General features: G+C 60.0%; 3 protein-coding genes across 15 annotated transcripts; 2 read left to right on the forward strand and 1 right to left on the reverse strand.

Moving 5' to 3' along the window:
- The first annotated feature begins 354 nt into the window (after positions 1–354).
- On the forward strand, positions 355–11,299 carry E4F1 (E4F transcription factor 1). Of its 12 annotated transcripts, none has more exons than XM_024233983.3 (14): positions 382–667; positions 3,816–3,967; positions 5,012–5,117; positions 7,617–7,810; positions 7,902–8,022; positions 8,202–8,354; positions 8,457–8,629; positions 8,884–9,093; positions 9,320–9,428; positions 9,609–9,826; positions 10,021–10,219; positions 10,416–10,558; positions 10,638–10,700; positions 10,773–11,299. In XM_024233983.3, exons 1-14 carry the CDS (start codon positions 511–513, stop codon positions 11,127–11,129), a joined length of 2,355 nt encoding a protein of 784 aa, XP_024089751.2. In that variant the 5' UTR covers positions 382–510; the 3' UTR covers positions 11,130–11,299. The 12 variants fall into 12 exon arrangements, with proteins under 12 accessions (XP_063573576.1, XP_024089751.2, XP_024089755.2 ...); XM_024233987.3 differs by having other exon boundaries at positions 394–667; positions 10,416–10,506; positions 10,773–10,791; XM_054534589.2 differs by having other exon boundaries at positions 395–667; positions 3,736–3,967.
- Positions 11,300–11,393: 94 nt separating this feature from the next.
- DNASE1L2 (deoxyribonuclease 1 like 2) lies at positions 11,394–14,023 on the forward strand. The gene is given in 7 exon segments (XM_024233989.2): positions 11,394–12,515; positions 12,592–12,680; positions 12,772–12,855; positions 12,930–13,041; positions 13,043–13,225; positions 13,344–13,595; positions 13,967–14,023. Coding segments are annotated over 7 exon segments (921 nt in total). The 5' UTR covers positions 11,394–12,371.
- Positions 14,024–15,492: 1,469 nt separating this feature from the next.
- ECI1 (enoyl-CoA delta isomerase 1) lies at positions 15,493–27,381 on the reverse strand. 2 transcript variants are annotated; one of them, XM_024233882.3, is made up of 7 exons: positions 27,004–27,120; positions 26,751–26,864; positions 22,288–22,415; positions 19,988–20,134; positions 18,895–19,016; positions 18,623–18,801; positions 15,493–15,743 (listed from the first exon to the last, which is right to left on the reverse strand). In XM_024233882.3, exons 1-7 carry the CDS (start codon positions 27,053–27,055, stop codon positions 15,577–15,579), a joined length of 909 nt encoding a protein of 302 aa, XP_024089650.2. In that variant the 5' UTR covers positions 27,056–27,120; the 3' UTR covers positions 15,493–15,576. The 2 variants fall into 2 exon arrangements, with proteins under 2 accessions (XP_024089650.2, XP_054390569.1); XM_054534594.2 differs by lacking the exons at positions 26,751–26,864; positions 27,004–27,120 and adding an exon at positions 27,178–27,381.
- Positions 27,382–27,816: the final 435 nt, after the last annotated feature.

Below are 27,816 nucleotides of genomic sequence, written 5' to 3' on the forward strand. Positions count from 1 at the left end.
TGTTCTTCTCCCGTGACCCGGAAAATCATCTTGGGAGGCTCTAACACCCGAAGCGGTCAGTGGGCAGCAGGCACCACACCCCTGGTTGGAGCTGTGGCGGCTTCCCAGCAGCAGCCGCGGGCGGGGCGACCTGTCCTTAGGTACAGAAGCGCTGGGGCGCGGCTGCCTAGCACCCGCCAGTCCGCTCGCCCCTCGCATTCTCGGGCTCTCAAATCCGAGTGCAGCCTCGAACACAGGTCCTTCTGCCGCCCCGCCCCCTGCCTGTCAATCTGCTCCACCGTAACCACGCCCTCCCCACAGTCCCGCCCCATCTTCGCTCTCAGCGTGCCCGGCCCCGCCTCTTCCCTTTAAGGCCACACCGCTATCCAGGCCCGGCTCCCCGCCTGTCCGTCAATCCGCTCCGGTTCCGCCCCGCCCTCCTCCTGCCGTTCCCTCACGCCGGCCTCGGCGCGGCCCGTTGTTATGACGACATGGTCGTAAATCCGCCATCTTCCTGCGGCGCGTTGCGACATGGAGGGCGCGATGGCAGTGCGGGTGACGGCCGCTCATACGGCAGAAGCCCCGGCCGAAGCCGGGCGGGAAGCGGGCGAGGGTGCGGTTGCGGCGGTGGCGGCGGCCTTGGCCCCCAGCGGCTTCCTCGGCCTCCCGGCGCCCTTCAGCGAAGAAGGTAACCGGGCCGACCCGGAGGGTGCGGCCGGGGTGCGGACAGTTCATCCCGGGCTGGCAGAGGCCCAGATGGCCCGAGCTGCGGGCTCGACCGGCTCTCCCAGACCCAGACATCTCTCGGATCTCGCGGGGCCCTCACAGCCCTCCACGAAACCCCCAGGTTTGCTGAGACCGTCACGGGCCTCTCCTGCGGGGCGCCTGTCACCCCCCTCGCTCCGGTGTGCGTCCACAAGTGCTCGCGGGTTGCTGAGCCCCCGGGCGCCCGGTGTAGACATTCGCAGACGCCGGGGTCCCGGCCCTTCTCTGCCTCCGATGCCTGAGCCTGGCCCTCCCCTCCTCTGGGCCCCTTCCCCCTGCACCTGATGGGCGTCTAGGGTCCTGTTGGTGGTTCCAAAAGGTGGGGCCTCGGTTTCTCCAGGATCTGGGCTCTGGGCCTGTCCGTAGGGAGGCAGCAGAGCCTAGTGCAAGAGGGCTGGTGCACTGCAGCCAGCCTGTGGCCCCGTCCAGTCCCACACTTGCCGCTTTCCAGCTCTTTGATCCTGGGCAGGTGATCCTACTTCTGTGAACCTCTATTTCCCCTACAGAATGGGGCGGCGGCTTCTGCCAGTAATGTAACAAGCCCTTATCCTGCGTTAGGTTTTTTCATTCTCAAACCAGTCCTGACAGGTGGATGTTATTGTTATTCTCATTTTGGGGATGAGGAAAATCGAAGGTTGCAGACCTGAAAGTGACCGGGGGGGCTGCGCGCGGTGGCTCACGCCTGTAATCCCAGCACTTTGGGAGGCTGAGACGGGCGGATCCCGAGGTCAGGAGATCGAGACCACCCTGGCTAACACGGTGAAACCCCATCTTACTAAAAATACAAAAAATTAGCTGGCCGTGGTGACAGGCGTCTGTAGTCACAGCTACTCGGGAGGCTGAGGCAGAAGAATGGCGTGAACCTGGGAGGCAGAGCTTGCAGTGAGCTGAGATCGCCCCACTGCACTCCAGCCTGGGCAACAGAGCGAGACTCCGCCTCAAAAGAAAAAAAAAAAAGATGCAGATTGGGTCAGACAGGAAGGGAGGTTGTTAATGATTGGGTTGAGGGTTGTTTTGTCTTTGTCCCCATAGGATTCATAGTCTCTGCCTTTTTTCCTTGCCCCTTCTCGTTCCAGCTTGGAGAAGGGCAGTGCCCTCATGGCGAGGGGTCCCTTTAGGGGGCTGCGCCCTGCTGGGCCTGCTTGTGGCCTTGTCTGGTGTGAAATGGGCTGCGTGTGTCCCCTTCTGGGGTAGGGGGTTCTTCAGTGGCAATGCCCTGGAGCCGAGTGAGACACAGGAGTCGGGTGGGAAGGGGAAGAGGGTGGTGCGATTGCCTCAGAGCTTGGTTTATGACTGGGAGCCATCAGGAGAGGACGACTCTCTGTTGGGTGGCCCCTGCAGGCGAGTCATAGCTGTGGTTTGGCCCTTTCTCTGCCCTCGAATTCAACAGTAAACATTTGCCCAGCTCCTTCGGGCATCAGGCCTGGGTTTGATCTTGCCGAGGGACTGAATGTGAATGGTCAGAGCTGGCAGGCTTTTATGGAAGCAGAAGAAACAGCTCCTATCCCTTTGTGTAAACAGGCACTGTCCTGACACCCAGCCGTTTGGTGACCTTGAACTTGTGGTCATTTTCCTAGGGTGGGAACAGTTCTCTCCATCTCCACAGGGTGCTGGCAAGATTTGGTGACGTCCCCAGTGAGGTGCTTGGCACACAGTGAGGGGTGGTCTCTTCTGCAGGACTGGGGTCCGGCACAGCGATGGTGACGGGCTCAACCTTGGGAACCAGTAAAGTCCCAAGTCAGTGAGCAGAGTGGTTATGGGTCAGCTCCCTGCGTTTGCCTCTGAGCCAGAGCCAGTGGGCATCAGCCTCCTGGGCCCCCGCCCATTTTGCAGATGAGGAGATGGCCACTCACATGCTCCAGGGCACACTCAAACTCCCGCAGTTTTTGTTTGTTTTGTTTTTGTTTCTTTTAAGGCAGGGGCTTGCCCTGTTGCCCTGGCTGAAGTGCAGTGGTGTGATCATGGCTTACTGCAGCCTCCACCCCCGGGCTCAAGCAATCCTCCCGAATAGCTGGGACTACAGGTGCATGCCGCCACACTTCCACGCTTGGCTAAATGTTTGTGTTTTTGGTTTTATTTTTTGAGACGGAGTCTCGCTCTGTTGCCCCAGCTGGAGTGCAATGGGGAGATCTTGGCTTACGGCAACCTTCGCCTCCCGGGTTGAAGTGATTCTCCTGCCTCAGCCTCTCGAGTAGCTGGGATTACAGGCATGCGCCACCAAGCCTGGCTAATTTTTTTTTTTTTTTTTTTGAAACGGAGTCTCGCTCTTTTGCCCAGGCTGGAGTGCAGTGGTGTGATCTCGGCTTACTGCAAGCTCTGCCTCCCGGGTTCACGCCATTCTCCTGCCTCAGGCTCCTGAGTAGCTGGGACTACAGGCGCCCGCCACCGTGCCTGGCTAATATTTTTGTATTTTTAGTAGAGATGGGGTTTCAGGGTGTTAGCCAGGATGGTCTCAATCTCCTGACCTCATGATCTGCTCGCCTCAGCCTCCCAAAGTGCTGGGATTACAGGCGTGAGCCACTGCCCTAATTTTGTATTTTTAGTAGAGATGGGGTTTCACCATGTTGGTCAGGCTGGTCTCAAACTCCTGACCTCAGGTGATACACCTGTCTCAGCCTCCCAAAGTGTTGGGATTACAGGTGTGAGCCACCATGCCCGGCCCCAACAGTCTTAAATCCTGGTCCTTTACTGTCCCCAAACTAGCATGGAGGACTCCCTCTGCCTCCCAGCCCCTCTCTGAGCCTCTCGCCTGTCAAATCGCTGAGGTGGGGGTTTTGGGCATGGCAGCCTTAGCAGATCCCTGCAGCCTAAGCGTGCTGTCAGGCCACCCTCTGCTGGGTGCTGACCTCCTGAGGGTGGGTCTGGCCCCTGCAGACCTGCAGAGGATGGGGGCTGTACCCTGGGATGACCTTGTTTTGGGCCCGAGTGTGTTCTCAGAAGCCTGGGGGAGTAGCTCTGCTTCTGATGGCCTCCTGGGGGAATCTGTTCTAGGGCTGGAGGAAAAGCCAGACGGGGCCCTGGCTGCCCAGCCTCCGCCTTCCCAGGCCCTGCTGACAGCAGGCTCGTTGCAGATGAGGACGATGTGCACAGATGCGGCCGCTGCCAGGCGGAGTTCACCGCCTTGGAGGATTTTGTTCAGCACAAGATTCAGAAGGCCTGCCAGCGGGCGCCTCAGGAGGCCCTGCCTGCCACCCCTGCCACCACAGCGTTGCTGGGCCAGGAGGTGAGCCCCCACCCACTCCCCCATCCCTCCTGGGTTCACCTGACAGGTGGGGGAGGTGGCCGCACTTCAGGATGGACCTGTGCAGCCGGTTCCGGGGGCCACGTGGGCGGGCAGAGAGCAGGCACCTGGCTGCGGTACAGGAGGGTCCGGGTGTGTGAGCCTGTGGTGCTCTGGGGCATCCTGGAGGGCCTGCGGTGGCCCAGCCTTCTTGGCAGCCTCTGGCCAAAGCCCATGCTGTTGGGGGCCGGGATCTCTTCTTTCTTGGAGCTTGAGGGTCTCCTTTGGCTCTGGGGTGCCATGGCAGCTTCTGTCTCTTTGGCTTATCTTCTGTCTTGTGCACACAGTCCCTAGGGACTTCACAAGTGAGGTGTAGCCCTGGGGGTCCCGCCATCTCATCATCAAATGTCCACCTTTGCTGAGCCCCATGCCCAGCTTGGGCTGGATGCACAGGCCTGTGAACCCCGCACACGCCGCAGTGGGCGCTTGTCGTCTGCATTGCACAGTCAGGAGAGCAGGCTCAGAGAGTGATCAGTGGTCTCTGTCCACCAGCGGGGCGTGGCCCAGATGATGCTGGACCCTGGTTACCCCACTCTGAGCCTGTGCTCTTTACCTGCTCCTCTCAGAGGTGCCCCCTCCTCCAGGAAGGCCTCTGGCTCACACCCCCAGGGCCCTCTCCTCACACCGGTCTGCCGGATATGGCGGGCTGGGACTGTGCCATTGTTCCTGCAGGCTGGCCCAGCTTCCTGCCAGAGTTGCTGGTCCCTCCCTGCGGGTGCCCTGTGCTCCAGGTCCAGCCCACGTGGCCAGAGGTGTGAGAGTGACGGCGCTGACCCTGGCCCTGGGGTGAAGGGGTTGGACTGGGACCGGTGGTCCTGTTGGGGAAGAGGAGAGCCCCCACCCCAGCCGTCCCAAGGACGTGGACCCAGGCCTGAGCACCACAAGTCACACCTCCTCAGCTTTACACTGGCAGAGCCCAGGCCTCTTATCTGAGAACTAACTCTGGAGCATACAGACGAGTCCCCTGTTTTCTTCTTCCTTTGGCAGGTGGTGCCGGCAGCACCAGGCCCAGAGGAGCCCATCACTGTGGCCCACATCGTGGTGGAGGCGGCCTCCCTGGCAGCAGACATCAGCCACGCATCTGACCTCGTTGGTAAGCCGACTTCCATGGATCGCTGGCCTGATAGACCTTCGTGGTTGGGGCCAGAGGATGGGGCCTCTGCTGCCTGTATGCTCGTCTCTCCCGAGACCAGGGCCTGGCTGGGAGGGGCCACGGCCTCGTGGGAGCCTTTCTGCGGCGGGCACAGCCTGTAGGGGGAGGAAGCGTTGGGCACTGGGCCTTCCTCAGGTGTCCACAGTGGCTGGGGGCACACCCAGGCACCAGGGAGTCTTTGGGCTGTGCTCTCTCCCCTCAGCTTTCCCGGGTGGTCTCTGCCGTGTCCCTCCCAGAATCTTCCCCACTTCCCTGCCACCCCCTGGTTCCTGCTCCCTGCCCGTAGGCAGCAACATCCACCGGGCACCCACCAGAACGGCCTACTCGCCCAGCAGCGGCTCTGGAGGGTGGATGCAGGGTGGACGGGACTCTCCCGCCTCTCTAGCTGGGCTCGGACTTGCTGCTGGCCGTGGCCTGCCCTCCCCAGTGCTCCCTCCGGTGTGGGAGTGGTGATTGCTACACTGGTCCTCATGGGGCTTTTATGAGTGTGCAATGCCAGGCCTCTTTGATGGCTACTTTTTAAGTGAAGATGTCTCTTTCCCTGATGTGCTGTGGGAGGGGCTGTTGCGAGGTCTGGATGGGCAGGCTCTCATCGGGGACAGATGCTTGTGCAGGGGGGACATTCAGAGGCAGCCAGGGCCTGGGCAGGTTGAGGGAACCAGGGGCTGCTGGGGTTGCGGGTGCGGCAGGGGCGAGTGGCTAGGTGTGCAGACGTGAGGGAAGGAGCTGTCTGGGGACCTGATGCTGTGGGAGGTGGGGTGGGGCATGGCTGCTGCCTGGGGAGCCTGCTGGACCGGGGCCGAGGCAGGCGGGGAGTGGGCAGCTGGACAGGAAGTAGGTTTGGGCACCAGGCGGAACCTGGCCTTGGGCAGCCCTGGGGACTGGCTGCAGCAGGAAGAGGGGGTGGAGGAGCCGTGGCGGAGGCCAGCCCGGGGCCTGGGAAGGGCACCTGTGAGCAGGCCGCTCTCCAGGAGGCAGCCAGGGCACCTGTCTCACCTCCGTGCTGCCTTTCCCTGGCATTCCTGTGACCAAGACACTCATCAGTGCCACGCAGAGCTCGGAATGTTCATGTGGGAGGTGGGGCGGGCTCTGGCCTTGACCTGGCGTTTGGTTTCTGGGATGGTGGCGTCACCTGGGAGCATGAACTCCTTAGGTTCTGGCGGGGTCTCTGGGCTGGGTCTCTGGCCAGCCAGGCCCCTTTCCACCCACCTAAACTCTAGCAGCCCCCAGCCCTAGGCTCAGCACCCCTCCCTGTGCTTCAGCAGCCCCTCTCGGCACCCCTGCCACTCTGGCACCCCTGGGAATTTCCCCTTTGCAGGCATCCTGGGTACCCTGAGTGTGCCTTTGGCCAGTCAGCAGGCCCGGTGGGCTTAGTCCAGGGCTGCTAGCTCTCCTGTTGGCCTCCAGTGGAGATGGCACAGGGTCCTGCCTGCTGGTGGCCAAGGGCTGGGGCATGCCAGGTCCTGTCTTTGCGGGTGCAGGGGTGCGGTCAGCTGTGTGGGCAGTTGGAACCCACCTCCAGGCCCTCCTGCGTCTTCGAGGAAAAAATTCGTGTCTCCTCTGGCCTCGCAGCAGCCATGTTCCCCCAGGTCCTCCCCATCAGAGGCCTCTGTCCTTTGGAAGATCACTCCTGGGGCATCGAGCGTGTAAGGGCTCAGGCAGGAGAGGCTCTTAATTGTTTCTGAGTCACCGCACTTTTGTTGTGTTTCAAGAGAACAGCTTGTCAAAACAAGACGCCAGCTGGACTGAGGTGGTTTCTAAGCAATAGCTTCACAGCTGTTTCCCACTTGTCATCTTTATGAGCAGAAAACCTGAACTGTGTTTACAACCTAGCTTTGCACATTGTCAGATTTTTCCCGGCATCCTCCAGAAGTGCAAAAGCCCAGCTTCCTCGCCTCAGGCTGTCCCGGGTGTCTGGAGAGCGTTCACTCTCCCAGGCCAAGCCTGCCTTGGGACGGGGCTCTGGCCAGGCCTGCCTGCCCCGCTGCAGTGACCCAGCCCATCTCCTCCGATGGAAGAGTGGCCCCGGACGCACATCCTCCCTATGTTGGTGGGAGCAGTGGCAGGAGCAGTGGCAGCGAGCAGGACAGGCGGCTGTCTCTTCACCCAGGGACCTTGTCACCAGGATTCGCATGTCCTCCTGGCTTTGGGGATGGGGCATCTGTGCTCCATGGTGGGTCTCCCTGTGGACATATCTGGGGGCCCTGGAGCATCTCTGGGCAGCCTGACAGAGCCGGGAGGTGTCTGTCCACCTCTCACTGTGACGTGGAGAGGTGAGCGGGGCCTTGGCTGCTGCTCGGGCCTGTGTGCTAAGAGCTCAGTGCAGGCTGGGTCCAGGCTGTGGCTCAGAGCAGCAGGTCCCCTTCCCTGGAGCCAGCAGTTTCTGGGGTCTCTGAGCAGGGGCAGGTCCTGGGACTTAGGCCCAGATGTCTCTCCTAGGTGGTGGGCACATCAAAGAGGTCATCGTGGCTGCTGAGGCGGAGCCGGGGGACAGTGAGATGGCCGAGGCCCCAGGCAGCCCCTGCCAGCAGGGGCTGGCGCTCGCAGGGGAGGGCGAGCAGGCCCAGGTGAAGCTACTGGTGAACAAGGATGGCCGCTATGTGTGTGCGCTGTGCCACAAGACCTTCAAGACGGTGAGCCGGCGTGCGGGGAGCCAGTGTGTGGGTGGCAGGCCCCCTCCTGTTCCCCCAGGAGGGCCCTGAGCTGCCACGCCCTCCCCCACAGGGCAGCATCCTCAAGGCCCACATGGTCACTCACAGCAGCCGCAAGGACCACGAGTGCAAGCTCTGTGGGGCCTCCTTCCGCACCAAGGGCTCACTCATCCGGCACCACCGGCGGCACACGGGTGAGCTGGCCGCACCTCGGGCTGGAGCCCGGTAGCACCCCGATGGTTGGCCCTGGGGTGCCCCAGCCTCGCATTCCCCAGCTTTAGGGGATGAGGCGGGGGCCCCTGCCTGCCTTCGCCTTGTCACCTTGTCGCCAGCCTGCTGGGGCTGCCCGGGGCTGACTAGGTTCTCTCTGCAGATGAGCGCCCCTACAAGTGCTCCAAGTGTGGGAAGAGCTTCCGGGAGTCGGGTGCACTGACCCGGCACCTCAAGTCTCTCACCCCCTGCACAGAGAAAATCCGCTTCAGCGTGAGCAAGGACGTGGTCGTCAGCAAAGAGGACGCACCTGCAGGTCAGCATGGTGCGGGCAGCTGCTTGGTCCTGGGGGCTGGCTGTGGACGCAGCCGCCACTAGGGTGTGTGAGGGATCTTCACTCCCTCACTCTACCTTGAAGGGTCTGGAGCTGGAGCTGCCGGCTTGGGGACAGTCACATCATCGGTGACAGGCGAGCCCATAGAGACTTCACCCGTGATTCACCTGGTGACAGATGCCAAGGGCACCGTCATCCACGAAGTCCACGTCCAGATGCAGGAGCTGCCCCTGGGCATGAAAGCCCTGGCCCCGGAGGTGGGGGCGACGGGGGGCCCCGGAGGGCTGCTCTGTCTTCTGCCTGCTCAGTGCCAGTCTTTGTTCTGGGCACTGGCTCCAGGGGTCTGGGCCAGGCAGGCGAGGGCTGGGCTTCCCACAGGGAGAGCAGGGCCAGTGGGAGCGCCATGGGGGTCTGAGGGTTTGCACAAGGCTCCTGGCATGCGTCTGCCCCATGGGGTGGGTGCTGGATGCCAGGCTGCCTGGCCAGCCTCCTCTTTCTGCCTCCTCTGCAGCCCCCCGTCTCCCAGGAGCTCCCCTGCTCCAGCGAGGGCAGCCGTGAGAACCTGCTGCACCAAGCCATGCAGAACTCCGGCATCGTCCTTGAGCGCGGTGCTGGGGAGGAGGGTTCCCTGGAGCCAGCCCCTGCTGCCGGGTCCAGTCCCCAGCCCCTGGCAGAGGCAGCCCCGCAGCTGCCGGTACTGGAAGTGCAGCCGCTGGAGACAGTAGGTGCCGGCACGGGCTCCTCCCAGGGCTGGATCCCAGGGGTGTCCCCACGCTGGCCTTCGCACTCCCTAAAGTGGCTTTCTGCAGTGACTTTGCCTATTGATCTGTTTACTGCCTTCCCTGGGGCCACGAGGGAGCCTGCCAGGGTGGGGCCCATGGTTGTGTTCTTGCACTGCCAGGGCACAGCCTGCCCCGGGTGCTGGAGACCTTCCTGTGGTTCCCCAGCAGGTGGCCAGCGAGGCCTCAGCGGTGCCCAGGACCCACCCATGTCCTCAGTGCAGTGAGACCTTCCCGACAGCAGCCACCCTGGAGGCCCACAAGAGGGGCCACACCGGTAGGTGATGGGTGGGTGTGTGGCCCATGGCAGTGGATGGGCTATAGGTGGCTGGGGTGCCTCTGAGTGTCCAAGGTGGGTCCATAGACAGCAGGGAGCCAGGGGATCTGTGGGCAGGTGGCAGGTGGCCTGGCGGGCCCGCGGGTGATGGGCCTGGCCTGATGCTATGTGTGGCTGCAGGGCCGAGGCCGTTCGCCTGCGCGCAGTGTGGCAAGGCCTTCCCCAAGGCCTACCTGCTCAAGAAGCACCAGGAGGTGCACGTGCGTGAGCGCCGCTTCCGCTGTGGTGACTGCGGGAAGCTCTACAAGACCATCGCCCACGTGCGCGGCCACCGGCGCGTCCACTCAGATGAGCGGCCCTACCCTTGTCCCGAGTGTGGCAAGCGCTATAAGACTAAGGTGGGTCTCTGGCCGCAGGACCCTGGCGCCTGATCCCCCAATCCTGCTCCCTGGCCGTGGCCCAGGTGCACCCCCTTCCTGGCCTCTACCGTGCTCAGTCTTGACCTAGCCCCTCCCTTGGGCCAGAAGCGGGAGGGGAGAGCTGTAGTCTGTTGTGGCCAAGGCCAGGCTGGCACTGACAGGTGTCTCCACAGAACGCACAGCAAGTGCACTTCAGGACACACCTGGAGGAGAAGCCGCACGTGTGCCAGTTCTGCAGCCGTGGCTTCCGAGAGAAGGGCTCACTGGTGCGGCACGTGCGACACCACACAGGCGAGAAGCCGTTCAAGTGCTACAAGTGCGGCCGTGGCTTCGCTGAGCATGGCACGCTGAACCGGCACCTGCGCACCAAAGGTCTGGGCTGGTGGAGGGGGGAGGGGGAGGGGAGGGGGAGGGGAGGGGGGAGGGGAGGGGAGGAGGGGGGAGGGGAGGGGAGGGGTAGGGGAGAGGAGGGGGGAGGGGAGGGGAGGGGAGGGAAGGGGAGGGAGGAGGGGGAGAGGAGGGGAGGGGGCTGGGGCTCGCCAAGCCCTGACCGAGTCCCCACTCACAGGGGGCTGCCTGCTGGAGGTGGAGGAGTTGCTGGTGTCTGAGGAGAGCCCCACGGCAGCCACCACTGTCCTCGCGGAGGACCCGCACACAGTGTTGGTGGAGTTCTCGTCCGTGGTAGCTGACACCCAGGAGTATATCATCGAGGTGGGTGTGGGGCCCTGGGGCCGTGTTGGGACCCGGGGGCAGCCAAGGCTGACCTCTGTCCTTCTGCCCATCTGCCCAGGCCACTGCGGACGATGCCGAGACCAGTGAGGCTACGGAGATCATCGAGGGCACCCAGACGGAGGTGAGGGGTGGGGCAGGCGGGGGCGGGGAGGCTCCCTGGCACAGCCGCTCTTGCTGAGCCGTGGCCCCGCAGGTGGACAGCCACATCATGAAGGTGGTGCAGCAGATCGTGCACCAGGCTAGCGCCGGCCACCAGATCATCGTGCAGAACGTCACCATGGACGAGGAGACGGCGCTGGGCCCAGAGGCGGCTGCCGCCGACACCATCACCATCGCCACCCCCGAGAGCCTGACAGAGCAGGTGGCCATGACGCTGGCCTCGGCCATCAGCGAGGGCACTGTGCTTGCCACCCGGGCAGGGACAAGTGGCACTGAACAGGCCACTGTGACCATGGTGTCATCAGAGGACATCGAGATCCTGGAGCATGCAGGCGAGCTGGTCATCGCCTCGCCGGAGGGCCAGCTGGAGGTGCAGACGGTCATCGTCTAGCATGAGGTCTGCGGGGTCCTGGCCGGGCAGGGACAGGGCAGAGGACTCTGAGCACCCCGCCCATGTCTGCCTGGCCTGGTAGAGAAGATGGCACAGAATGGAGGTGCCCCAAGACGGACAGTGTACATAAGAGTTTCTTGTTGCTTTACAATAAAACATGAGAACCTGCAGCTTGTGATGTTGCGGCAGTGGCAGCCTCCGCGGCTGGTGCCACCGCCTTTGCCCAGGCCCCCGCAGCAGCACCTGCCTCCCAGGCCACTCCTAGACTCACGTGCCTGGCCGCCCCGCCCAGGGGCTCCCGCCAGCCCTGGCGGCGCCTTGGTGGCGCGTGGGTGTCATTGGCATGTTGACCAACAGACTCCTGCCCTGCCCAGCTGGAGCTGTGCCCCCAGCTGCGCTGCCTGAGGCCTGTGGGTGGGTGGGAGGACCAGGGATGGGGACGGAGATCTGGGAGCCTCGGCCTCCACCGCAGGGTGAGCAGGTGGAGCAGCAGCAGGAGATGCTGGGCAGGGAGTGTGGCTGGTCCTTCCTGCACTGCCTTCCTTTCCCTGAAGGGATTCTGCTCAGGGAGGCAGAGTCTAGGCGACCTAATTTCTAGGGGCGAGGACAAGAACACAGCCACACCGGGATGTGGCTGACCGTCTACCTCCCTCCTAGGGGGCTGGCAGGGGCTTCTGGGACGGTTTTGGGACAGGTCTGGGGCACCAGAACCGGCTCAGGCAGGTCTCCCACCCCTTATCCTGGGGGTCTCCATGGGAATGAAAGCCAGGAGTTCATCAGGCACCCGGCTCAGTCGAGGGGGCGGGACCCAGCGCAGCCCGGCCCCTCCCTGGACCAGGACCTCAAATACCGGCCCCTGCCCTGGTGCCAGAGCTGCTGCCAGAGGGAGTCAGGGCAGTCCTGTGTCGGACACGCCCGCAGCCTGGACCCGGGATCCCCATTCCCCTAGGATCTCTGAGCCTCGGGCCTCCGCACCCACATCCCAGGTGAGTCTCTCGGCTGCACTGAGCTGGGGCTGGATGGGCCGGACCCTCTATTCCGGCTGCAGCTTCCCGCGCAGTGAGAAGGCAGCAGTCCCCGAGAGCCCAGCAGTGCCCTGGGAGCCTGCAGAACGCAGGGGCGGATTCCGCGTCGCACTAGCCGTCACGGGGCGGCCGCGGAGGAAACGGGTGGGTCGGTGGGTCTGACAGCGGGTCTGTGTAAGCGGCAGCGTCTGTCCCTCCCAGCCTCTCGCTCCGCGCCATGGGCGGGCCCCGGGCTCTGCTGGCCGCTCTCTGGGCGCTGGAAGCCGCCGGGACCGCCGCGCTTCGCATCGGAGCCTTCAACATTCAGAGCTTCGGTGACAGCAAAGTGTCGGACCCGGCTTGCGGCAGCATCATCGCGAAGGTGGGGCCCAGGCCGGGGCGGGGCGGCGTTTAGGGGTGCTGACCGCGCTGACCCCGCACCCGCCGCTCCTCCCCAGATCCTGGCTGGCTATGACCTCGCGCTGGTGCAGGAGGTGCGAGACCCAGACCTCAGCGCCGTGTCCGCGCTCATGGAGCAGATCAACAGGTGTGGTGGGCAGGGCCCCTCGTCGCGACCCCCGGCCGGGATCTCGCCCCGGCGTGGCGCCCTGACCCTGAGCGGGCCCCTGTCTCCGCAGCGTGTCCGAGCACGAGTACAGCTTTGTGAGCAGCCAGCCCCTGGGCCGGGACCAGTACAAGGAGATGTACCTGTTCGTGTACAGGTGAGGGGCGGGCCGCAGGGAGGGGCGCGCGGGGCCGCAGGTGGGGGGCTCAGCGGGTCCTCCCCATCTCCTAGGAAAGACGCGGTGTCGGTCGTGGACACCTACCTGTACCCGGACCCCGAGGACGTCTTCAGCCGCGAGCCCTTCGTGGTCAAGTTCTCGGCCCTCGGCTCCGGTGAGCGGGCCCCGCCCCTCCTCTTCCGCCGGCCCGCCCCTCCCCTCCCGCGGAGCTCTGACGCCCCCACCCCTTCCCGCAGCAGCACAGAAGCTGGTGCTGGTCCCGCTGCACGCGGCGCCGCATCAAGCCGTGGCGGAGATCGACGCGCTCTACGACGTGTACCTGGACGTGATAGACAAGTGGGGCACCGACGTAAGCCCACCCCTCGGTCCCGGGGTCCCTGCAGGCGCGCCCCGGGGGTCTGGTCCATGAAGGCGGGACCTCGACGGCTCCTGCCGGCAGCTCAGACACGGCTCCGCGGCGCCCGCAGGACATGCTGTTCCTGGGCGACTTCAACGCCGACTGCAGCTATGTGCGGGAGCAGGACTGGGCCGCCATCCGTCTGAGGAGCAGTGAGGTCTTCAAGTGGCTCATCCCTGACAGCGCCGACACCACGGTGGGCAACTCAGACTGCGCCTACGACCGCATTGTGGCCTGTGGCGCCCGCCTGCGCCGGAGCCTGAAGCCCCAGTCGGCCACCGTGCACGACTTCCAGGAGGAATTCGCCCTGGATCAGACTCAGGCGAGTGGGCCGTGGGGAGGTGCTGGTCTTGGGTCCCCACCGCCCGGGTGCACGCAGGCAGCAGGGAGGGTCCAGCGCCCAAGGCAGGGCCACCTCAGCTCCCTCCCTGCACCAGGGCTCATTTCCAAGGACCCTGGAAAGCCCGGCCCACCCCATGTGGAGCTCTGGGCAGGCAGGGTACCTTGCCTTTGCGTCACAGGGCCAATGGTGACACCCTCTGCCCCGGCCCCTGCCCCACCGCAGGCAGCAGCAGGGGTGGGTACCCAGGCCTCACCGGCCCCTCCGGCAGAGGTGGTGGCTTGTGGACACCCAGTGGGCCCATCCCAGTGGGTGGGGTGCACTTTTCCCCTGAGGCTCACTCTCTCCCCCAGGCTCTTGCCATCAGCGACCACTTTCCAGTGGAGGTGACCCTCAAGTCCCACCGATGACTCGAGGCCTGGCTGGGGCATGCCACCTGCAGACCCTGGGTCTGAGGAATGGCCCAACAGTGGCCCCTTCAGGGTGGCAGCCACCCTTCAGTGAGGCCCCAAGGCAGAGTCGGCTGGTCTCTCAGAGTGGACACGTGATGCGCTGCTCTGTACCTCCATTCCCCATCTGTGAGATGGGCTGCATCCAGTGACCTCATGGGGAGTTGTGAGCCCCATGAGGGGTGCAGGGAGCACTGCCCGGCAGATGTCTGCTCAATAAATGAGCCGCTCCCGGTCCGGCCCCACAGCTTGGCTCCCAGGCCTCTGTCCTTCCTTAGGACCCAGCCTCAGCTCCTTAGGGGTAGCCATGGCCTGGGCTGCCCACCCTGTGTCCTGGTGGGACCTGGCTGCCCCCACAGCCTGTTGGCCCCGGAAGGCAGCTCAGGGACGCTCCTTGCTCATCCTCTGTGGAAACTACAAATGCTCCCAGGAGCCTGTACTGTGAGCACAGCTGGGACAGGGATGGTGCCAACACACCAGCCTCCTGGGCCCTCGGGGGTCTCAGAACAGCTCTCCCAGGCCCACCCCCGCAGCCCCTATTCCAGGGCCCTGCAGGGGCCCCCAGGCACTTGTCTGTCTCAGGAGCCGGGTCTTACCCAGCACTGCAAGGGGAGGCTGGCCCCAGTTAGCACCCCTGGAGCTTTTGGGGAGCCTGAGAACAGTGGGCGGGCTGGACTCCTCCCTGCCCAGGCAGGTGGCTTGGGACTAAGGTCCTGTGCAAAGAACTGCACAGCTCGCCATGGCTCAGCCCTTCAAGGTTGCTGCCCTGTGCCTGGGCAAGCCCACCACATTAGGATAGGGAACAGGCAGGCCCATGGGTCCACTGGGTCACTGACTGGGACCCGATGAGGTTTCTGGTTTTTGAAACATCACATCTTAGCAAGATGTGGGAACTTGGTCTGAATCGCATGGGAGGAAAAACCTTTGATTCAAGGGTTTGGATGAGTTTGGTTCTTGTAAAATCCTTCTTAAGGGACATTTGGGTCCCTGGCAGCACAGCTGCCTCCAGAGTCCCACTCCCGCTGGCTCAGGATCCCCCAGATGCTCTGATTCACTGCACTCCCTTCATCCTGATGAGTAAGGGCAGTGACCAAAGGGCTTTTCTCTGGGGAGTTCTGTGTGGGTCATGGGGGCCAAGACCACCTGGCCTTACACCTAAGAGCAGGCAGTCCAAAGGCCAGAATGGACGACCAGGGACTTGATTTACGATTCTGCCTTGGGAACGGAGACACTCCGTGGAGACCTCACCAGCTCCAGAATGGCACCCCCCTGCCAGTCACAATCCCAAGTCAAAAGGCTGCCCTCCAACTCCCCTTGCCTGATGGGCACAGGCACCCGTGTGTGTTTGTGTGTGGTTGGGCCTTGGGCCACTGGGCTATGAGGAACAGGAACTTCTATGTAACATCAGCAAAATGAAACGCTGGCAGTACTTTTAAGTTGAAAAATACCTTGTTTAAGACCTCCCTGGGACCCACAGGGGCACGTGTGGCTGTAAGCCTGTGGCAGCCCAGTCATTAGCCTTTCTTTTCTTTGAGCCTCTCTAAGTACATCTGCAGGGACTTCTGGATGGAGTCTTTGGAGATGAAGCTGACAAAGTTCTGCACGTCCGCATCACGCTGCGTGATGAGGCGGCTGGCCGTGGCCTTCCGCATCATGGCCTTGGTCAGCTGTCGAGCATGGTCTAAAGAGAATGGGACACATTGAAATCCCACCCCAGTGGCAGTGGGGTGATTCCCAACTTATTTTTTATTTTTTTTTGAGATGGAGTCTTGCTCTGTCGCCCAGGCTGGAGTGCAGTGGTGGGATCGTGGCTCACTGCAACCTCCGCCTCCTGGGTTCAAGTGATTCTCCTGCCTCAGCCTCTTGAGTAGCTGGGATTATTTTGTATTTCTAGTAGAGATGGGGTTTCCCCATGTTGGCCAGGCTGGTCCCAAACTCCTGACCTCAGGTGATCCGCCCATCTCGGCCTCCCCAAGTGCTGGGATTACAGGCATGAGCCACCACACCCGGCCCTAATTTTTTTTTTTTTTTTAAAGAGACAGGATCTTCTCTGTCGCCCATACTGGAGTGCACTAGTGTGATCACGACTCACTGCAGCCTCGAATTCCTGGGCTCAGGTGATCCTCTCACCTCAGCCTCCTGAGTAGCTGGGACTACAGGCGTGCACCACACCTCCTGGCTAATTTTGTATTATTTATTTATTTATTTTTGAGATGGAGTCTGTCTCTGTCACCCAGGCTGGACTACAGTGGCGTGACCTTGGCTCACTGCAACCTCCGCCTCCCAAGTTCAAGCAATTCTCCTGCCTCAGCCTCCTGAGTAGCTGGGATTACAGGAGCGTTACCATGCCCGGCTAATTTTTGTTATTTTTAGTAGAGAAGGGGTTTCACCATGTTGGTCAGGCTGATCTCGAACTGCTGACCTCAGGTGATCCACCCTCCTTGGCCTCCCAAAGTGCCGGGATTACAGGCTTGAGCCCCCGCGCCCAACCACTTAGCATGTCATTTTCACTCAACTATATTATGAAGAATATTTCCACAACGCAGGAGGCTGAGGCAGAAGAATGGCATGAACCCAGGAGGTGGAGGTTGCAGTGAGCTGAGATCGCGCCACTGCACTCCAGCCTGAGTGACAGAGGGAGACTCCATCTCAAAAAAAAAAAATTAATAAAATAAAAATAAAAATATTTCCATGGCACTAAATACTCTCTTACAGCATGGGAAATGGCAGCACAGCCTTCAGTCATTTGTATCAGGGTTGGCAAATCTGGCTTCTCAAGGCCCTGAAGCTATGAATGGTTTTTACTTTTTTTGAGACGAGTCTCACTCTGTCGCCCAGGCTGGAGTGCAGTGGCATGATCTTGGCTCACTGCAACCTTCGCCTCCCAGGTTCAAGTGATTCTCTGGCCTCAGCCTTCCCGAGTAGCTGGGATTACAGGTACCTGCCCCCACACCCAGCTAATTTTTGTATTTTTAGTAGAGACGGGGTTTTGTCATGTTGGCCAGGCTGGTCTCAAACTCCTGACCTCAGGTGATCTGCCCGCATCGGCCTCTCAAAGTGCTGGGATTACAGGCTTCAGCCACTGTGCCGGGCTGGTTTTTACATTTTTGAATAGTTGAAAATCAAAAGAAGGTTAGTATTTTGTGACATTTGAAAATTATGTGAAACTCAAATTTCAGTGTCCATAAAATTTTTTTTTTTGTTTTTGAGACAGTCTCGCTCTGTCACCCAGGCTGGGGTACAGTGGCATGATCTTGGCTCACTGCAACCTCTGCCTCCCAAGTTCAAGCGATTCTCCTGCCTCAACCTCCCGAGTAGCTGGAATTACAGGTATGTGCCACCATGCCCAGCTCATTTTTTTTTTTTTTTTTTTTGAGACAGAGTCTCGCTCTCTGTCGCCCAGACTGGAGTACAGTGGTGCGATCTCGGCTCACTGCAAGCTCCGCCTCCCGGGTTCACGCCATCCTCCTGCCTCAGCCTCTTGAGTAGCTGGGACTACAGGCACCTGCCACCACACCTGGCTAATTTTTGTATTTTTAGTAGAGACGGGGTTTCACTGTGTTGGCCAGGATGGTCTCGATCTCCTGACCTCATGATCCGCCCGCCTCGGCCTCTTAAAATGTTGGGATTACAGGTGTGAGCCACCACACCTGGCCCATTTCTGTATTTTTAGTAGAGATGGGGTTTCCCTATGTTGGCCAGGTTGGTCTTGAATTCCTGATCTCAAGTGATCTGCCTGCCTCAGCCTCCCAAAGTGCTGAGATTACAGGCGTGAGCCACAGCACCTGGCCCAGTGTCCATAAAGCTTTGCCGGAACACAGCTACACCTGTCAGTTTACGTCTCCTTCGTGGCTGCTTTCTGCTACAAAGGTCTTACCTACAGAGCCCACAAGCCACCTGGCCTTTTAGAGACACAATTTGCTGGGCACTGGTCTATACCGTCGCTGATATGACCAGCTCTTTTTCTATGAAGTGGACAATTGTCTTTGTAGTAGGTTGAAAAGTGTGCCCCAAAAGATAGGTCGAAGCCCTAACCACTGCTCTGGAACTTGGAAGTGTGACCTTATTTGGAAAGAGTCTGCAGATGTAATTAAGTTGGGATCATCTTGGATTTAGGGTAGGTCCTAAATCACACGGCAGGTGTCCTGAGAAGGGAGAGAGAGACCTGAGACCCATATAAACACAGGGGAGAAAGCTGCATAAGGATGGAGGCAGAGATTAGAGCGAGGCGCCCACAAGCCCAGGGAGGCCTGGAGCCAGCAGAAGTGAGCAGGGGCAGGAAGGAGCCTCCCTGGAGCGCAGGGAGGAAGGGAGGAAGTGCAGCCCTGCCCACCCTGCCCACACCTTGATTTTGCACCTCTGGTCTCCAACACCGTGAGATGAGCTTCTGTGGTCTGGGCCACCTGGTCTGTGCTGCGTTGTTACAGCAGCCTCCTGACACCCACATGGCTGTGATTATCAACAGTCTCCCGAAGTCACAATATCCATAGAGAACCTTTGGGTGGAGAACCTTCTGGTCTCCCCAGCATCATCAGGCGCCCGCCATGCCCTGTGCCTCACCTGGAATGGCCATCCACTGGGCTATCGTTGACAGCGCAGTGCTCTGCACCTGCTCCTCCGGGACCACCTGGTCCACTATGCCCACCTGCAGGGCCTCCGCCGGTGGGAAGAGCAGCCCCAGCTGCAGGGCACGCTCCGCCTCCCGGTGCCCGATGGCGTTCTCCAGGGTGTCTTTGAACCTGGAAATGCAGACACTCACTCACCACGTGGCCCCAGGCGGGTCTGTTCCATCCACAACAAGCATGGAGCGTGGCTGCAGCCCAGGGCCTTACCAGAAAGGGGCAACGATGCCCAGCTGGGTCTCGTTGAGTCCTATGCAGTACCTGGGGTTGTCCGCCAGGATGCGGTAGTCACAGGTCAGGGCCATCAGGCAGCCTCCAGCGGGGCAGGCTCCCTGCAGGGAGAGGCCAGACAGGGCTCTTAGGTGCTGCTGGTCCCAACTGCATTCCAGAGGGCCAGGTCCAAGGATGCCAAGGAAGGCCTGTGCCCTCGGCGCACCCTGACCCCCCCCAGGGTTCAACACCCACAATGGTCTGGGCTGGGCTGGGTGTGCACTGGGAAACGGATGGGGAAGGAACTGGCCCCCTAGTGCTCGGCAAGGAGGGTCTGAGGCTCGTCCTCAGCCGAGGGTCATTAGTTCTTCGGCAACAGATAAATCACTTTTTAAAACCATTCAGTTAGGGGAGCAAGTTGCTTGTCCTCTCAGAGCTTTTAGTCAATGCTAAAATACCACACAAGCATTTAGTCACAACTGTCATGCCCCATGGGGGCCCCGATACCACCCCAGCAGCTAGCGCAACCAGGATGTCCTGGGAACCCCACACTCACCCTGTGGTCACTGCAGGTACCCACTGCCCCGCGCAGGACCCTCCTGTCTGCATGGCCATGCACCCCTGAGGCTTCCTCTCACACCAGCCCTCCCCTCCACCAGGCTCCGGCCCACGCCCGGCTTGTCACAGCCACCCCGCAGGACACCCTGGTTCCCGAGGTTAAGCCCCCGTGTTGTTCTCGGCTTCCCTGGCCTTCCCCCGGAAGGGTTGGAGTGATGTTTCCAAAATGTGGGTCCGATCACCCACTCACCCACACAGCCTCCGCCCAGGCTGGCATCAACCCCAGGCCCTGGTTCCTACCCACTGGCTCTTTTCTGGGTCTTGTCTGATTGACCCAGGCCAGGGTCCTCACCTGAGGCCCACCTTTTTCAACACGCCCCGCGGTCTGCAATGGCGCTCACCTGTGCACATCTCAGGGTCTCTCCAACCGTCCCCTTCCCCTGTGAGAGATTCCAAGGGCAGGACAGTGTCTGCCCCACCCCCCGGTGCTGGCCCAGAACAGCCAGCGAGGCCACCTGGGAGTGGGGACACTCACGTTGATGGCGGAGACCAGCACCAGGTTGGACTGGTACAACCGCAGCCACATCTCCTGCACAGCCTTCCAGTACTCCGCATAGTGCGCGGGGCTCTTCCCACACATCTCTGTCAGGTCCAGGCCGGCCGAGAAGACACCCGGGCAGTCCTGCAGCGGGGGCCGGGGCCACATGCCCATCAGAGTCCACCTCCCAGCTGGCATCACAGCACGAGGGCTGGGGAGCCCAGGTGCCCGAGGCACAGCAGGGCCAGGTCACGCTCAGGGTGTGGGTGCTGTCCCTACGGAGCCAGGACTAGGCACTCCAGGGACTCAGCCAAGGCTTCTCCTGGACCTGGCTTCCCTGTACTTCCCAGAACATTCTTCCCTTTCCCGCTTCAAACTGGATAGGAGAGGACAGGCAGGGCCAGGCACCTCCCAGGGACACCAGTGCGCCGGCCCTCTGGCTCTGCACGCCCGGCTCGGGCAGAGGAACCCAGAGGTGTGGTGAAGACTCCTGAGAGTCCAGATGAGTTGCACGTTCTGAATCATTTGCCCAGAAAGGGCCAAGCAAGCCAGGGACCCGCGTGTGGACCAGGAAGTGCTAGGGTGGGAGAATGATCTGGAATGTGTGGGTTTCTCAGCAGCTACCAAGGAAGGGCGAGGGGTGAGCACAGGTGGAAGGGACCCTCCCGCGGCTAGAGTAGCAGGCGCCAGCACAGGAGCCTCAGATGCCCAGTCAGGGCTGCCGGCCAGGGAGGCGGGCTCGGGGAGGAGTGGAAAACCCACCCTGGGGACCCTGCATGGTCACAGCCCCCTGAGCAAATGACAAGGGTGCCTTCCCCTCTGCACAACACGGCACGTTTTCCTCCCGAGGGCCGGATCCCCCAAGGCTGTGGGTGAACTTGTTCCTGCAGCTGAACCCAGCTCACCCTGACTCTCACAAGCAGAGCTGGGCTGGTGCCGCACAAAATGGGTAGGCCGGTCCTTTGTTTCTACAAAACGGCTTCTACTTCTGTTACTCAAGACCCAGGCCTGGTGTGGTGGCTCATGCCTGTAATCCCAGAGCTTTGGGAGGCCAAGATTGGAGGACTGCTTGAGGCCAGGAGTTCAAGACCAGCCTGGGCAACATAGCAAGACCCCGCCTGTACAAAAAAGTAAAAATTAAGCAAAAAAACTAACCAGGTGCAATGGCTCACACCTGTAATCCCAGCACACTGGGAAGCCCAGGTGGGAGGACTGCTTGAGCCCAGGAGTTCAAGACCAACGTGGGCAATAAAGACACTGTCTCTACCAAAAATTTTAAAAATTTTCAAGATTCAAGAATCGCTTGAACCCTGGAGGCGGAGGTTGTAGTAAGCCAAGATCATGTCACTGTACTCCAGCCTGGGCAAGAGAGGGAGATTGTGTCTCAATAAATATATAAGGCTGGACGTGGCCAGCACTTTGGGAGGCCGAGGTGGGCGGATCACTTGAGGTCAGGACTTCTAGGCCAGGCCCTGTAAAGCCACACCAGCCTCCGAGGACCCCTCACTCCCCTCACCTCAGCCATGGCCCGCTTCCCCTCAGGGGTCCCATCCTCCTGGGCCTGACACTGCTTACTGCCCCTCCGCGACGTTGGTAATGACACCGTTCCCACAGATGCCACGCCTAGCGTTCACCAGCACTCAGGCAACACTTAGAGTCCCCTGCACAAGAACTCAGACCAAAGAGGCTCACCCTCTGAGAACTCACCCTGAAGACTGGCCCGCAGAGGATCAGACAGCACGGGTATTGTTCGCAGGACTGGCTCAGGGCACCCAAGTGATCCTAGTGGGGAGCACCCCAGGAACCCACCACCAGGTGTGCTTAGGGTCCAAGGTGACCCCATAGACGCATGGCTCTCCCTCATTCGCTGCCCACAGCTCTCCCCAGTGTCTGCCTGGACGACGGCCCGGGCAGGGAAGGCTGTCTCCCGGGAAGGCTGTCTCCCAGGAAGGGCGTCTCCCAGGAAGGCTGTCTCTTGGGAAGGCTGTCTCCCGGGAAGGGCATCTCTTGGGAAAGCTGTCTCCTGGGAAGGCTGTCTCCAAGACTGGTCCACCTTCACCTTTGGGAATGATCTGCTTGAGGCCCATGGCAGTTTGGGTCCCTGCTGGGGCACACCCAGACCACGCTCCTGGAAGCCTCCCGTGAAGGCGCCTGGAGTCCAGGGTAGGGGGGCTGCTGGCTGGCCTGCGCCACATGTTGGCAGGCTCCGCCTCCTCCATGTGCAACAGGCCTGGGCTCACATCAGAGAACTCGGGCCAAGAACTTGGGCTGGGGTAGGGAGCTGAACTGGCACCTACCGAGGTCAGAATGACACCGCGGAAGCTCTTGTCATTCTCCAGCTTCTCCATGCTGATGACCAGCTCTGTCAGAAACTCCAGGCTCAGGCTGTTCACTGGGGGGTTCTTGAATTTCATGACAGCGACCCCTAATTTAAAGAATGAGAAGAGAAAGCTCACACCTGGCACTGGAAAATCACCCTGACCAGCCTGCACCCTCAACCAAGCCATGGTAGCTGTGCATTTTCGGGATTTTATTTATTAATTTATTTATTTAGAGACAGAGTCTCGCTCTGTCGCCCAGGCTGGAGTGCAGTGGCGCGATCTCGGCTCACTATAAGCTCTGCCTCCCAGGTTCACACCATTCTCCTGCCTCAGCCTCCTGAGTAGCTGGGACTACAGGTGCCCACCACCACACCCGGCTAATTTTTTGCATTTTAAGTAGAGACAGGGTTTCACCGTGTTAGCCAGGATGGTCTCGATCTCCTGACCTCGTGATCTGCCCGCCTTGGCCTCCCAAAGTGCTGGGATTACAGGCGTGAGCCCCCGCGCCCGGTCCTATTTTTATTTATTTTTTTGAAATGGAGTTTTGCTCTTGTTGCTCAGGTTCAAGTGCAATGGAGCGATCTCGGCTCACCGCAACCTCCGCCTCCTGGGTTCAAGCGATTCGACTGCCTCAGCCTCCTGAGTAGCTAGGAGTACAGGTGCGTGCCGCTACATCCAGCTAATTTTGTATTTTTAGTAGGGACAGGGTTTTCTCCATGTTGGTCAGGCTGGTCTTGAACTCCTAACCTCAGGTGATCCCCTCGCCTCGGCCTCCCAAAGTGCCAGGATTACAGGTGTGAGCCACAGTGTCCGGCCTGGGGGTTATTTTTTATTAATTATTATTATTTTTGAGACAGGGTCTCGCTCTATCACCTAGGAGTGCAGGGGTGTGATCTCCCCTCACTGCAGCTTTGACCTCCTGGGCTCCAGCGATCCTCCCAACTCAGCCTGCTGAGTAGCTGGGATTATAGGCAAGTGCCACCACGCCCAGTTAATTTTTTTTATTTTTTAGTACAGACGAGGTCTTATTTTGTTGCCCAGGCTGGTCTTGAACTCCTGAGCTCAAGTGGTCCTTCTGCCTCAGGCTCCCAAAGTGCTAGATTACAGGAGTGAGCCCATGGTTTTTTAAACTGAAGTAAGATCGATATAACATAAATTAACAATTTTATTTATTCTATATAAACTGCATGCTTTTTAAATTAACCATTCTCTCTTTCTCTATCATTTTTTTTGAGACAGAGTCTTGCTCTGTCACCCAGGCTGGAGTGCAATGGCGCGATCTTGGCTCACTGCAAGCTCTGCCTCCCGGGTTCAAGCGATTCTCCTGCCTCAGCCTCCTGAGTAGCTGGGACTACAGGTGTGCACCACTACGCCCAGCTAATTTTGTATTTTTAGTAGAGACGGGGTTTCACCATGTTGGTTGGCCAGGATGGTCTCGATCTCTTGACCTTGTGAACCCCTCGCCTCAGCCTCCCAAAGTGCTGGGATTACAGGCGTGAGCCATCGTGCCCGGCCAAATTAACCATTTTCTATCTTTATTTTTTTTGAGACAAGAGTCTCGCTCTGTTGCCCAGGCTGGAGTGCAGCAGCGCTATCTCGGCTCACTGCAACCTCTGCCTCCTGGGTTCAAGCCATTCTTCTGCCTCAGCCTCCTGAGAAGCTGGGATTACAGGACACACCACCATGCCTGGCTAATTTTTGCATTTTTAGTAGAGACGGGGTTTCACCAGGTTGGCCAGGCTGGTCATGAACTTCTGACCTCAGGTGATTCTCCTGCCTCGGCTTCCCAAAGTGATGGGATTATAGGCATGAGACACTGTGCCCAGCCTAAATTAGCCATTTTTAAGTAAACAAGTCAGGCACTTACACAATTCAGTATATTGACTGTGTTGTGCAACTATCGCCGCTGCCTAGTTCCAGAACCTTTTCATTGCCCCAAAAGGAATCCCTGTCCCCATGAGCAGTTGCTCCCCATCCCACCACCAGCCGCTGGAAGCCGCCAATCTGCGTTCTGTGTCTGCGGTTTTCCTGCTCCAGCCATATTCCCTATCACCGGGATACTGCCAGGCTTTGTGGTCGGCTTTGTCCACTTAGTATCATGTGTTCAAGGTTCATCCATGTGGTTGTCATTGCTATTTATTTATTTATTTATTTATTTAATTTATTCTTTTTTTTTTGAGACAGATTCTTGCTCTGTTGCCCAGGCTGGAGTACAGTGGCGCGATCTCGGCTCACTGCAAACTCCACCTCCAGGGTTCACACCATTCTCCTGCCTCAGCCTCCCAAGTAGCTGGGACTACAGGTGCCCGCCACCATGCCCAGTTAATTTTTTTTTGTATTTTTAGTAGAGATGGGGTTTCACCGTGTTAGCCAGGATGGTCTCGATCTCCTGACCTCGTGATCCGCTCACCTTGGCCTCCCAAAGTGCTGGGATTACAGGCAGGAGCCACCGCGCCCGGACTCAAAAACATGTATCTTAAGGTATTGGAATGGGTGGTGTGGACTACACATTGTCAATATACTTACGGCCACTGGGTTGTACACTGCAAAATGGCTAGAATGGTAAATGTTAGGTACATTTTAAAGATTTTTATGTACACACACACACACACACATCACCTCCGGTAAAAAAGGAAAAGTGTTGGTACAATGACAATTTTTTACCCTAGTGCCTCCCCACTTTACCATATAAAAAGACAACGTAAGCCGGGCGCGGCGGCTCACGCCTGTAATCCCAGCGCTTTGGGAGGCCGAGGCGGGTGGATCACGATGTCAGGAGATCAAGACCATCCTGGCTAACATGGTGAAACCCCGTCTCTACTAAAAATACAAAAAAAAATTAGCCGGGTGTGGTGGCGGGTGCCTGTAGTCCCAGCGGCTGAGGCAGGAGAATGGTGTGAACCCGGGAGGCGGAGCTTGCAGTGAGCGGAGATGCGCCACTGCACTCCAGCCTGGCGACAGAGCAAGACTCCGTCTCAAACAAACAAACAAAAAAGACAAAGTAGAGTTTGGAGTCAGAAAGTCAGGCCTGACTGAGATTGCAGTGAGCCGGGACCGCGCCATTGCACTCCAGCCTGGGCGACAGAGGGAAACTCTGTCTCAAAAAAAAAAAAAAAAAAAATTTTTTTTTTTGCATTTTGTTGAGATATATTCAAACATGCTACAGAAATGTTCCCTTCAGAAACTCAGTTTTTACAAAAATTAGTGGGCGTAGTGGTGGGTCCCTGTAATCCCAGCTACTTGGGAGGCTGAGGAGGGAGAATCGCTTGAACCCAGGAGGCACAGGTTGCAGTGAGCCGAGATTGCACCACTGCACTCCAGTCTGGCGACTGGAGAGCAAGACTCCATCTCCAAAAAAAAAAAAAAAAAGTCAGTTTGAAGTTGGTCTTAGTTTGTCCCTCTCAGTTTGTAGAGAGAGCCCAGGCAGCTCCCTCAGCCCAGACAGAGAGGATGGAACCAAGTTCAGAGGCACCAGGAGCCCGGTGTCCTGAAGCTGTGCAAAGTGTGGGCACTGCCCTGAGTCTGGGGGGTTGGGAAGGGCAGGGGCTGTGACTTACTTGTGGAGGGGGAGGGCCTCCTCTCAGGAGCCACAGCAGGGACCGAGGCCTGCACTGGGAGGTCCAGGTCAGCATGCCCTGGAAGCAGAACTGCTGGCGCCTAGGTGTGCCCTCTCGGTGCCCTCAGCTCGGCCTCCTGTCTGGAGGGAGCACACAGGCTTCTCCTCCAAAAGTACTTTTTCTATCTTTTCCAGTGGGTTTTACCAAGGGTTCTGACGTGCAGGTGGGTACGAGGTTCTGTGCCACATGGGAGTGTTAACAAACATAATTTTATTCCAAAAGATTCCAATTCTTTTCCACTTCCAATTGAATAACTTAGATAACAGCTCATATCCCTGCCAACTTTATTTTTATTTATTTATTTATTTATTTGTTTTGAGACGGAGTCTTGCTCTGTGGCCCAAGCTGGAGTGCAGTGGCCCAAGCTGGAGTGCAGTGGCACAATCTCGGCTCACTGCAGCCTCCACCTCCCAGATTCCAGCGATTCTTCTGCCTCAGCCTCCCAGGCAGCTGGGATTACAGGCACCCACCACCACGCCCAGCTGATTTTTTTCTTTTGTATTTTTTAGTACAGATAGGGTTTCATCCTGTTGGCCAGGCTGATCTCGAACTCCTGACCTCAGGTGATCCGCCCGCCTCAGCCTCTCAAAGTGCTAGGATCACAGGCGTGAGCCACCGCGCCCCGCCTCCACCAACTTTAAAAACAGAAACTTTTATCTCATGACGAACGAACCCAGGTAGAGCGGCAAGGTTGTTTCGAAACTTGGGTTCTAAACATAAACCGAGCGTCGACAGTCGTGGTTCTCCGACAGCGCCCCGCGAGCGCGGACCCCCCGCAGGTCCTGGCCCCACGCCCGCCCTCCCTCGGCACCGCCCGCTCACCGGCGCCCGCGTCCGGCTCCACCAGCACCCGCTGGCTCCCGAAGCGCCGCGCGCCGTCTCCGCCGCCGGCCGCCCGCTCCGTCCGCCCGAGGGCAGCGCCTGGGAGCCGGGCCCCTGCGAAGGCAGCGCGGGGGAGCCCGTTAGTCCCCGGCCCCGGCCCCCGGCCCCCGGCCCCCCGCCCCCCCGCCCCCGGGCCCCCGGCCCCCGGCCCCCGGCCCTCGGCCCCGATCCCTGTCCGCCCCGGGTCTCGCACCCGAGCGGAACAGAACGCGCGCCGGGACTCGCACAGCAGCCACCAGCGCCATCTTAACGGGAACGCGCTGGGTAAAGGTCGCCGGGTGACCTCGCCTCCTGGGGACGTGGCGGAGTCCCCCCCCAGCACTAGGCCCCGCCCCGTTCCCAGAGGCTGGTCAACGCCTCCACCTACCGGCCGAAGCAGCCGCCCGTCGCCCTCCGGGTTCATTCCGGGCAGCCGCGCGCTTCCGGGGCAGGCACCTGGATCTGGGACAGGGCTGGCCTACCGGGAGGCGCAGGCCCACTGCTGAAGCAGCCACGACCAGCTCAGCGCCAAGGCAGGCTCTTCTACAGCGCGGAACACTGTAGGCAGGAGGCTGCCGGTGTTCGTCACCGCGAGCTCTAGGCCCGGCCCAGCTACTGCAGTATCGGCGCTGGAAAGGCGATCAAAGCACTGAGCCCCACCGGGGGGGGCCGTCAGGGAGGCCAGGGGCTGCCTGGGGTGAGCCCAGCCTCCTGCTCCTTTGGGAACAGGATCAGAGCTGCAGGTTTAGTCACCGAAATGGGGGTGGGGGCAGCAGAGCCCAGCGGTAAGAACAGGCCACCCGCCTTGCTCAGCCCGAGGACAAGTGCACAAACGCGGAACCGCAATGGCACCTTTTTATTTGCAGAGTAATGCGGAAGGAGAATACAGTCTGTTCCCGCTGGGCCGTAAGCGGCAGCTCGGGAGTGGGCCTTTGTACTGTCTGGTGTGGGGTCTTGGTCCGACCACTGGGAGCACTGGGCAGTAAGGTCCCAGCAGTGTTGGGTGGTCTCAACTTTTGTTCTCATC

The sequence above is a fragment of the Pongo abelii genome, chromosome 18, assembly GCF_028885655.2.
Source record: "Pongo abelii isolate AG06213 chromosome 18, NHGRI_mPonAbe1-v2.0_pri, whole genome shotgun sequence".
Taxonomy (NCBI): domain Eukaryota; kingdom Metazoa; phylum Chordata; class Mammalia; order Primates; family Hominidae; genus Pongo; species Pongo abelii.

Excerpts from the sequence above, each read along its gene's own strand:
- E4F1 (XM_054534588.2), top strand. The coding sequence starts at position 511 with ATGGAGGGCGCGATGGCAGTGCGGGTGACGGCCGCTCATACGGCAGAA. Across the intron at positions 8,023-8,201 it reads GCACCACCGGCGGCACACGG|ATGAGCGCCCCTACAAGTGC; the intron begins GTGAGCTGGCCG and ends TTCTCTCTGCAG. Across the intron at positions 9,429-9,608 it reads CCACAAGAGGGGCCACACCG|GGCCGAGGCCGTTCGCCTGC; the intron begins GTAGGTGATGGG and ends GTGTGGCTGCAG.
- ECI1 (XM_024233882.3), bottom strand. The coding sequence starts at position 27,055 with ATGGCGCTGGTGGCTGCTGTGCGAGTCCCGGCGCGCGTTCTGTTCCGC. Across the intron at positions 20,135-22,287 it reads GCGGTGTCATTCTGACCTCG|GACTGCCCGGGTGTCTTCTC; the intron begins GTAGGTGCCAGT and ends CCCCCGCTGCAG. Across the intron at positions 18,802-18,894 it reads GGCATCGTTGCCCCTTTCTG|GTTCAAAGACACCCTGGAGA; the intron begins GTAAGGCCCTGG and ends CTGCATTTCCAG.